Genomic DNA, 10,907 nt, shown 5'->3' with positions numbered 1-10,907 from the left:
TGACTAATTATGGACCCATCGTAACAAAATTTGGTGACATGAATTTTGTATGTATATATAAAACTTATTTGGAGCGAAATTTGTGTAGATACATAGATAAATTAAACATTTATGACCGATAAAGTCCAATTTCGAGAGGACATTTGTATGGGGGCTAGGTGAAATAATGGACCGATTTAAGCCAGTTTCAATAGGCTTGGTCCTTGAGCCAAAAAAATGATATGTACCAAATTTCATCGAAATATTTTCAAAATTGCGACCAGTTTTAGAGACGAATGTCCCGTGTCCCGGCGATACTCTGAACGGGACGCCATTTGTCCCGTTTAAAAAAAAAAACATAACTTTTTCATTAATTACCACAAAAAATATAAAAAATCAAAAATTGGAAATACCGATAAACAAGGATGATTTATTTTCTGAAATATAGTATTTTATAAAAACTGAATATCACTATTTAACAATATACATAGGTACTTAATGCATTAACTTCTATGAGTTTCAATAAACTCATTAGTAAACATTATTTAACTTTCATGAAAAATAAATGGCACGATACTCGCTCTAGGATGCTTGTACCTTTAGTTAAAGGTGAGTTGTTGGTCCATTGAAATGGACTGAGTTTGTTGAATTTATTACTTCAAATAATAATAAAAAAGCTGATAAAAGCGATTAAAAATATAAATTTTAAATTATGGACTGAAATAGGTAAACTTTATTAAATAACCCGCTGTGCTTCGTTACTCCTACGTAGTAAAATAAAAAAATTTTAAAGATTTTATAAACTATTTTTTTAATGAGGTAAAATTAGGTAAAATTATAAAAAAATAAATTTTCAGACAAAGTTTGAAGAATCTCGCAATTTTAATTATCCAGATATTCAAAATTTACTATCTACTTTGAATGGAAAGATTCACACCCACTGTTCCGATCTAGACAATTTTAGCTAAACTCTGTACAGTGATAAGAATTTGATTCATACAAAGTTTAAATACATTACAATTATAGTACTTCAAATATTCGAAATTAACTATATACTTTGTATGGGAGGCGTCACTCCCCCTAATCCAATCCCGACCATTTTACAGCCAAATTATGTAAAATGATAAGTGAGCTATCGGACAAGTTTGAGGAATCTCGCAATTATAGTTCTGAAAATATTTATTTTCCTTTGTGTGGTAGGTGACTTAAACCTTGTTCGGATTCTTCCCAATTTGGTTAAACTTCATGTCGTGATATGAAATTGATACATATAAAGTTTGACGAATTTCACAATTATAGTACTCCAGATATTTGAAAATAACTATTTACTTTAAAAAATTCAGTGTCTCCCATTTTCAGCCAATCTCCGTATAGTGACAAGAATTTGATTCATACAAAGTTTAAATACTTCACAATTATAGTACTCCAGATATTCGAAATTAACTATTTACTTTGTATGAGAAATGCCACGCCCACTAACACAATAACATTTTCACCCAAAAAATGTAGAATAGTAAGGGTGATATTAGGGCAAAATTTTAAGACTTCCACAATTCGAAAATAACTATTTACTCCTGTATAAAGTTCGAAGACTTTCACAGTAATAGTTCTCCAGATTTTACACAATTAAAATTAATGTGTTATTGTTGATTTTAATAAATAAAATAGGATAATAACACTGCTTCAAAATAACACTTTTTGTCAGAACTTGAAAAGCGACCTAATGGAGGTTGTATGCCAAGGTGAGGACATGCTAAAACCGTTTTCAAAGATTTTGAACACCCTCAAAATTTTGAGTTATTTTGAAACAAGTGTTTTAGGGTAGGTAGTACTTCAATACCTCTAACTCAGAAATTTTAAAACCGATTTCAAAATTTTAAAAAATAATCTAAGAAATTGTTTAATTTTTCAAATTCAACAATAGTTATTTTAATTTTTTTCTATGAAAACTAAATTTTTTTTGCACAGTGCTTTAAAGACAATTTTATATAGACAAAAAGGAGATATTACTTATTAAAATCGGTTTATATTTGCAAAAGTTATTAAACTTTTTCGAAAAAAGTTCGAAAATATTTACCCTTTTACATTTGTATGCGCTGGGGGAGAAAATATTCAAAAAGGTATTAATGAAAAGTTGAATAACTTTTACAGTTTTCATCCGATTTGAAAAATTAAAATTATGTTTTATTAAGAACTTTTCTTTATACATTGATATAAATTTTTATAAGCTTTCATATCAAAATAAGCAATGAAAAGCGACTCAAATCAAAAAAGATCGTAACAAAAACAATACTTATAACTTACAAATGTATCAATAAATGCATAAATGCATGTCATTTTGAAGCGTAATAAGTTTTCTTTCCCAACACGTTAAAAAAAATAAAAATTGAACAAAAACTGACTGAGTTACTATCGATAAGTTGAAAAACATCACTGTAAACTTATTTTCAGAATAACTTCTGAATTTGAAGGTTGGACAAGATTGTCAATATTTAGTTGAGATTTTCTATTTATTAGAGGGTACAATACTCTTATTAATTTGTTGATTTTATTAACTATATATGGTATATGGTTATTGAAGTTAACTTTGGTATCAAGTATAACACCCAAATATTTGACATCGTTGTCCCATGGTATGTCGAAGTTTTAAAAACGCAACGAAATTTGGGGAATAAAACATGCTTTCCGCTTTCTCGTAAAATAAATAGCTTTTGTTTTTTCGGGATTTATCATAATTTTCCATTTTTTGAAATAATTCTTCAAGCTATTTAGAGCAAACTGCAAATTATGAATTATATCCACTGAATGAATGCCGGAGCAGAGAATTGATGTATCGTCAGCAAATATTGACATTGTGCAATTTGAAAGTTCAGGAACATCAGCTGTAAAAATTGTGTAAAGGATTGGTGACAGACATGACCCTTGAGGACAGCCAACGTTAATATTGATCCTATGTGACGAAGTATTACCCAAGAAAACATTGAAGAATCTGTTTTCAAGGAAATTTTGTAAAATTTTAATAATTTCGATAGGAAAATTACATTTTTTCAATTTGAAGATTAAGCCATTGTGCCAGACTGAATCAAAATCAGCTTTTATATCTAGTAGAACAATACCAGTTGATTTACCAATTTTGAAATTACTTTTGACCATTTTCCTGATTTTTAGTAATTGTTGTGAAGTGTTATGTTCACTTCTGAATCCAAATTGTTGAGGGGGTAGAATATTATTTGCATCGATATATACAATAATATACAAACACTGAATTGGAAAAGAACAATGTACTAAACACTGCCAAACATGGCGGATGAGGTTCATGTTGTGGGGTAGTATGGCTGCATCCGATGTAGGAAACTTAGTTTTCATCGACGGTTCAATGGACAAAACTGTGTACCTTAATATTTTAAAAGAAAAACTACTACAGTGCGCTCTAAAGTTAAAGTTTGGGAACATTTCTATTTTCACAGTACAATGATCCCAAACACACAGCCCATGACGTCCGAATATGGATAGTGCATCATGTTCCCCACATTCTCCAGACTCCTCCGCAATCACCTGACATGAATCCCATAGAACATCTGTGGGATGAATTGGGCGGACGTGTAGGAAAGCACCATATTATTAGTAAGACTCAACTTAAAGAAGTCCTGTTACAAGAATCGAAAAATATTGAAGTTGACGTCACCAAAAAATTGGTCAATTCAATGCCAAAAGTCATTAAAAGATAGGCTACTCCACAAAATATTAAACTATTTAAAAAAACTATTTTCCTATTAAAAATTAGAAACTGTGTGAATATTTGTGTCCCCCTTAAAATCGAACTTCGAAACATTAGATAATTATTTTTCTGAAATGTGGCACCTTATGTTTAGTTTTTCCATATAGGTATTTCCATAAGTTATATGTAAATAAATATTTTTGTTGAAACCCGTACGAATGTTGGGGCCTTCGTTTAAAAAATATGGACGATAAAAGATAAATCTGTATGCTGTGTGAATATTTAAGTCCGGCACTGTACGTATTGTTGCTTTTTTTGTCAAAGCATGCAATAAATTGTCTTTTTTTGATGAAATTTTCAGAGGTTGTCTCGGATTTTTGCTCATATCTCCGTTATTTATGGATGGATTTTGCTGATTTTAAATAGCAAACTGCTCAAAAGCATGTCTGACAGAATTATTGACCATGGTAGGCGTTCATATTGTTCAGGTTACGATGATTTTCGTCATACAACCCGAATGTGAACAAAAAAGCGTAAAAATACACACATTTCATTCATTTGCTTGATGTTGTTGCGAATATTTTATTTTTTACACAAACATGCACACAAATTAAATGCCTCTATTTGTCTACCAATGATTATTGAAGATTTGGATACTGAAGATATCTGCACACAAAAAAATAATCGAGGCTATATTAACTAAGCTTAAATAGTTAATTTCTTTTTATATGAAAACTAAAAACTAAGTTTTATTATCAATGCCAATAGGTAATTCAAACAATACACTTTACCTAAAACCTATGTTAATATAACTATTGGAATTAGTTATTTGATGTTTGGTATCATTTTCGATGTTGTTTTTGTTTATTTTATTGTCAATTGAAAATATTTTTGGTGCAAAAGGGTATGTATGAAACTTTGTAAATGCCATTCTACCCTTGCGCTTAGTTAAAATTATACTCTATTCTTAGGAAATATAACCTATGGATTTTTTTGTGTGTGGGGTCTTCAGAAAATTGATTTCAACAGACTGACAGACGGACATGGCTTAATCGACTTTATAAGGTCGGAAAATTATATTGTGGAAATTACAAACGGAATGACAAACATATTTATACCCTTCTCACGAAGGTGAAGGGTATGAAAATCAAATTTGACAGTTTATGTTGACATTATTAAATAGAAAAAAAGTTTGAACAATTATTTCGGAATATACAAAGTAAATTAATATTAATTTACTTTGGGAATATACATAATGTATGTGCAATAAATGTTTCTGCCGTCCATACGTGAACATATGGTGTTGGCATAAGAATTTGACATTTGAGTACATAATTATTTTCACGTTTATTGTTTAGACCCCATGCTAAATATTCTATAGTTTTTAAAAGTTAAATTTTGGCGTTTATTTTTATTGAAAACAAATAACTTGGTGACGGGATATGGAAAATTAGGCCCTTATTCTTAACACTCCAAGTAATAATTCTTATTGAAATTTCAACACTGAAACTCTGTTTATTTTACCACATCACATGGTTGCATTATTACGGAATGTGTTAAGTACTCTTGGAGATTAGCCACTAAAATGCAACCCTGTGACAAGCGCATAGAAAATTTTGACAGTTTATTGTATGCGAGAAGAAATTGTGTTTACAGAAAATATATTTTGATTTTTTAGTAAAAAAAAGTTGAAAAAACAAAATAAATAAGTTTAAATTGTGATTGGTGTCCCTAAAGAGTGTAACAAACAATGTCCGATAGTGCCGAAACAACACAACAAAAAATGGATCGACGTAAAAAGAGAACATCGACAAACCAATACATGATGTACATCGAGATGATGGAAAAGGATGCTGTCTTTGCCACTGGACGTATACCACGAGAATACGACTCCAATTATTTAACGAGAAAGTGGAAAGAATTATCTGATAAGCTTAATAGCTGCGGCAATGGTCCTACATTGACTTCGGAAGAATGGCGAAAGGTAAGTTGATTTCATTTTTCTGTTGGACATGTAGCAACATCTGTCAGGGGTAATAAGCTAATAGTATCCATGTTTTACAGCGTCTAAATGACTGGAAAAATACAACAAGATGTAAGTACAGACGAAGCATATCGGGAGAAAAAGATATTACCATGACCTCATTAGAATTACGTGCATTGGATCTGTTTGGTAAAATACCAGCCACGGCACCCCCAGAACAGATATCCATACACTTTAAGTCGGAAAAAGAAGAGGATGAAGAAGAAATGGAACATATGCCAACAACGGAAACATTCCAGAAACAACTGCAGGCAGCCGTGGAGGAGGCCATCGGGGACGATGAGGGAGAGCACATAGTGGAGACCGAACATGATGAACACGAAGAAATTATACCCGAAAACAACCACAGTTCTTCGATGACACATGGCGGTAGTGGCGGCTCTAATCATGGGAATTCGGTTAGTGGCGGTGGTACAACATATCGTACCATTGTTGTTGAAGACACCGCCTATCCCGAAGACGAACAACAAGACGAACATTTAGAGTTTATAACCCATCGTCGTTCTAATTTGAATTCGTCCAATACAAACTCCGCAATACAAACGGCCGTAGTAACAACGACACCCACAGCCACGGTAGCCAAACTAATTAATGGTGATATTCCGCTTAAGCGATTACGATCCCAAATTTCCGATCAAATTATATATGAAGGTGAGTTATTTTTTTTTATTAATAGGTATTTACCTGTTATTTCATTTGTTTTATCCTGTAAAGAGAGAAAAAGTAAGTACGTAGTAGAAGATAACTTTTGTAAAAAAAAGGGAAGTCATAGCTAACATCCTGACAAAATCAATAAGAAATAAGCAAGTAAAATAAATAATTTAACTAGCTACATTGTGGAATTGTTAAAATAAAAGAAAGGTGTTTAATATTAATAGGATTAAGATGCTTTTGATTGCAGTCTTATTTTAAGTATAACGGCTGACAACTTCTGTCGGTTCTCACTTCGTATTTCTAAGATTATTAATTTTAATTCTTTTTTGATAAACAAAATGTACAGGTGTTGGAAATACCGATGTTACCACTTTTCTGAACACTTATTTCAGTTTTATGGTCTTACTTTTCTCGATTTTTATTTAAAATAATCTACAAAAACTCTCAAATTAGTTTTAATTTAAAAAAAATTGGAACATTTTTTCACTTTAGAAAGTCTGGAATTTGAAGGGTGTTGGAAAACACCATTATCATCTGGGCGTGACAGTTGGTTGATGGAACAGTTAAGAAGAACTTTCTTTTTAAAAAAATAATCTCTGATGCTTCTTTTTTTGAAATGATTAATTTTGTGTACATTTCATAATATATTACTTAGAATAGATGGTCAAATCATATTCCAAAAAAGTCAAAATTTGGAATTTACATCTGATTTATTATGATCCATATATATATATATTTTTTTTTAGATAAAAGATTATGTTCTACTTTGCACGTCTTATCAATAATAGGTTTATTTACATACTTCCAAAAAAAGTCTACTTCTCTGCCTTTCACTGCCACTTGATATAAAATATAACAAATTGTTCCCAATGAAAGTAGATAAAATATATTTTAATTAACATTTTGAAATAACTGAAAGCCAGATTTCCAGATTAAGGCAAAACATAACGCAATTCAAAATAAGTCCTAAAACACTAATAGCTAATGTATTTTTTATTTGGTCAATGTCAAATTTTTGTTGCAATTTCATTCCGCATACGTTAATTTAATGTTTCTAGATTCATTTATTTTACAAATTCATAAAGTATGTAACATCAGAATAAAGTGAACTTAGAAATTTCATGTTTCAAAATTCATTATAATAAAAAGTTAAAAAAGTACCATTGGAAATAATAAAATACCAAGAGCATAGGGCATATGATAAACCCATATCATATTCCCTATATCTTTTAAAAAATTACCACTTTTGCATTTTCACCCTTGAAAAACCTTCAAGCTTGAATTTTCAGAATACTCCTTCCTTTAATCCTTCCAGTCTTAATATTTAGTGTCACCCCCATAATTTCTAATGACTGAAGAGTTTCATTTATTATTGAGTTCACTAATTTTTTGAGTGTTTGAATACGAATTTTTGTATAGCCTTTCTAAATAATATTTCTAAGTTGATGTTAAAAAAACTTGTCAGCGAGAATGACACACAGTTTTTCGATGTGATAACATTCCAATAAAAACTGGCCATAAAAGAAATAATAAGTTCAATGTTGAACTTATTTGTTTCGGTTGAAAATCTTCTTTAGTGTTTATCTGTATTAAGAAAATGTCAACTATTTTATGATAAAATGTATTTTTAGATAATTTCTGTTATCATTAGAAAATGGTCTGAAAATATTATTTTTCAGGATGGAATTTCGAAAAAATGCTAAGATAACACGATGGAAAAAAACTTGGAAAACGACCTAGCGTGGGTTATAGGGCTTGCCGAGTACATTAGAAATTGTGTCAAAAAAATGTCAGAAACACCATCAAATTCAGAAATTATTCTGAAAAAAACCGTTTTCAGAGATGTTCGTCAACTTATCGATTTATAACTCAGTCAGTCTCTGTCCGACTTTAAATTTTTAAACGGGGTTGGAACGAAAACTGAATGCGCTTTAAAATGACGTGCATTCTTTGATACATTTGTAAGTCATAAGTATTGTTTTTGTTAAGAATATCTAAAAGAAAAACAAAATTTATCAACTTTTTTGATTTTAGTCGCTTTTCATTTATTTATACCAATGTATTTAGGACATTTAGTTCTTAACAACCCATCGTTTTAATTATTCAAATCGGATGAAAACTGAAAAAGTTATTCAACTTTTCATTAACTCCTTTTTTAGTATTATGAATAAATAAAAAACAACAAAACTATACAAAAAAAATGTTGTGGAACTTTTTCAAAAAAGTTTAATAACTTTTGCAAGTATAAACCGATTTTAATAAGTAATGTCTCATTTTTGTCTATATAAAATTGTCGTTAAAAAACTTTGCAAACAAAAAATAGATTTTTATAGAAAAAAATTAAAATAACTATTGTTGAATTTGAAAAATTTCGAAAAAAAAGAAAGCGAAACTATTTATAAAAACTTACACAATTTCTAGGAATATACATAGATTTTATACATACATTTTATTAAAGCTTAATTCTTTACCTAACTTTCGTTGTTTAAAATTTTGAAATCGGTCTAAAAATGTGTGAGTTAGTGGTACCAATGTACTACGACCTACCATAAAACCGATTTTTCAAAATAACTTAAAATTTTGAGGGTGTTTCAAAATCTTTGAAAACGGTTTTAGTATGTCCTCACCTAGGCCTACAAACTCCATTAGGTGGCTTTTCAAGTTCTGGCAAAAAGTCTCATTTTGTAGCAGAGTGTAATTCAATTGTTTTGGAAATTGTAATTAGAAAAGTGTAGGTTTGTGTCGGATTATTTCTAATATTGATTTTTTGATACAACATTCTATTAATGACATACTATGACCTTAAATTTATTGCAAATTATGGTAGCTGACATGAACGTATTCGTATTTAGCCATTTTCTGGCTAGATCTAGCGATTTTATTTTCATTTAGCCATAAGAAATGGCTAGATTTAATCTAGTTGGAAGATTTAGCCATTTTATTTTAAACTTTTCTTGAAATTTTTTAAAAAATATAACAATATTTTTAATCAAATGTCAAAGAAATAGTCTTTTTTAAAAAAAATCTTACGTAGTGGATTTGATGAGAACAGGCTGCGAAATTGTTTCCAAAGCAAACACATCAGTCATATTCAAAAATCAATTTTGCATTTATTTAATGGATCCGATTTTATTTATAAGTGGCCAGAAATTTATTTATATTACAATTTTTTAATCTGCTAAGAAATGTAATATTTTATATACTAGTAAAGTTGATCTCACTAAATAAAAAAACAATATTTATGAATTTGTATTCAGTCACTTTGGGTTTTAGCCATTTCTAGCCATTTTTAATTGTAAATCTAGCCATTTCTGAGCTGACCTTTCTGGTGCTTCCTTTCATATATAATTTTCCAGTAGTTCAAGTAGTAGTATAAAACTCTTTTCACTTTCCTTTGAGTCCTTTCAAATAAATTTATTTTTAAAGAAAATGTTATCTATTCACTATTAATATATATATTTACATATATGTATATAATTAAGATCTACCTAAAGAAAATATATAATTTTCAGATATTTATTTCTTACTATTTTTACTAAGCAATGGTTTCACTTATTTGTTTTTAGTTAAAAAGACACCACATGCAACGCGAACCTACACTGTTTCTCATCCCCACATTCAGCAGCATCAAACGCAAACACAACAACATCAACCGCAACGTCATCATCACCAACCACAAGAACAATATCAACATATAAGCCAAGAGATACCAACATCGTCAGCAACAACATTGGGGGGACAGCTACTGGCTTCACAGGATGTCCGCGAAGTGGCTAGACAACTGAAACGTATTGCAGACATTAAAGTTGAAAAACTAAAATTTGACATAGCCCGTTTTAAATTTAATAATCCCGGCTTCAGTTATAACTTCAATCCCTCATAGTAGGACCATCCGTTGGACTATTATTATTAAATGGCCCCCAATTAAGAAACAAACAAAAAATAATTTTAAGATTTTAATCGATTGTCCCACAAACTCAATTAATATTATTGTTTTATTTTTACTTATTATTTTTTTTTTATCACTTTTCATCTACATACATTTCTTTTCAAAATACATATGTTGTATGTACCGCAAACATTGACTTACACATTTACATACATATGTATAGAAATATCAATTTACATACATACATATTTCTAAACATAACATAATTTTAAATTTAAACACTTGTTTATTTTAGAAATGAAATAACATAAGTAATGTTTTATCGAGTGTTTCTGTTTTCTTATTGTTTTTAATATTCAATTTTGAGTTTTGAGAAATAATTTTCCTATAAATACTCGTTATAGTGAAAAACTCTCTTGTAATATTACTGATTACGTTGTTTCAACGTATTATCATCTTAATTATAGTTTATTTTTCGTAAAATATAAATTTTATTTTAGAGAAAATATAATATCAAATGTTTGGTTTAAGTCGTTCCCCTTTTATCCTTTGCATACCTTATTCATGATCAAATTTATAATTTATCTAAGGTTTATAACTGAAAATTCGTTCTATTAGTCTTA

At 29.6% G+C, this 10,907-nt stretch overlaps 1 protein-coding gene across 1 annotated transcript; it reads left to right on the top strand.

Annotated features, from left to right (window-relative positions):
- Positions 1 to 5,325: 5,325 nt before the first annotated feature.
- Positions 5,326 to 10,481, top strand: prod (proliferation disrupter). The gene is made up of 3 exons (XM_065511327.1): positions 5,326 to 5,681; positions 5,762 to 6,392; positions 9,962 to 10,481. Exons 1-3 carry the CDS (start codon positions 5,448 to 5,450, stop codon positions 10,276 to 10,278), a joined length of 1,182 nt encoding a protein of 393 aa, XP_065367399.1. The 5' UTR covers positions 5,326 to 5,447; the 3' UTR covers positions 10,279 to 10,481.
- Positions 10,482 to 10,907: the final 426 nt, after the last annotated feature.

Source organism: Calliphora vicina, chromosome 5 (assembly GCF_958450345.1).
Source record: "Calliphora vicina chromosome 5, idCalVici1.1, whole genome shotgun sequence".
Lineage (NCBI taxonomy): Eukaryota > Metazoa > Arthropoda > Insecta > Diptera > Calliphoridae > Calliphora > Calliphora vicina.
This window is presented reverse-complemented; position numbering and strand designations above follow the sequence as displayed.

Coding starts and splice junctions, on each gene's coding strand:
- prod (XM_065511327.1), top strand. CDS start 5,448: ATGTCCGATAGTGCCGAAACAACACAACAAAAAATGGATCGACGTAAA. Junction 5,682..5,761: donor CTTCGGAAGAATGGCGAAAG/GTAAGTTGATTT, acceptor CATGTTTTACAG/CGTCTAAATGACTGGAAAAA. Junction 6,393..9,961: donor CGATCAAATTATATATGAAG/GTGAGTTATTTT, acceptor ATTTGTTTTTAG/TTAAAAAGACACCACATGCA.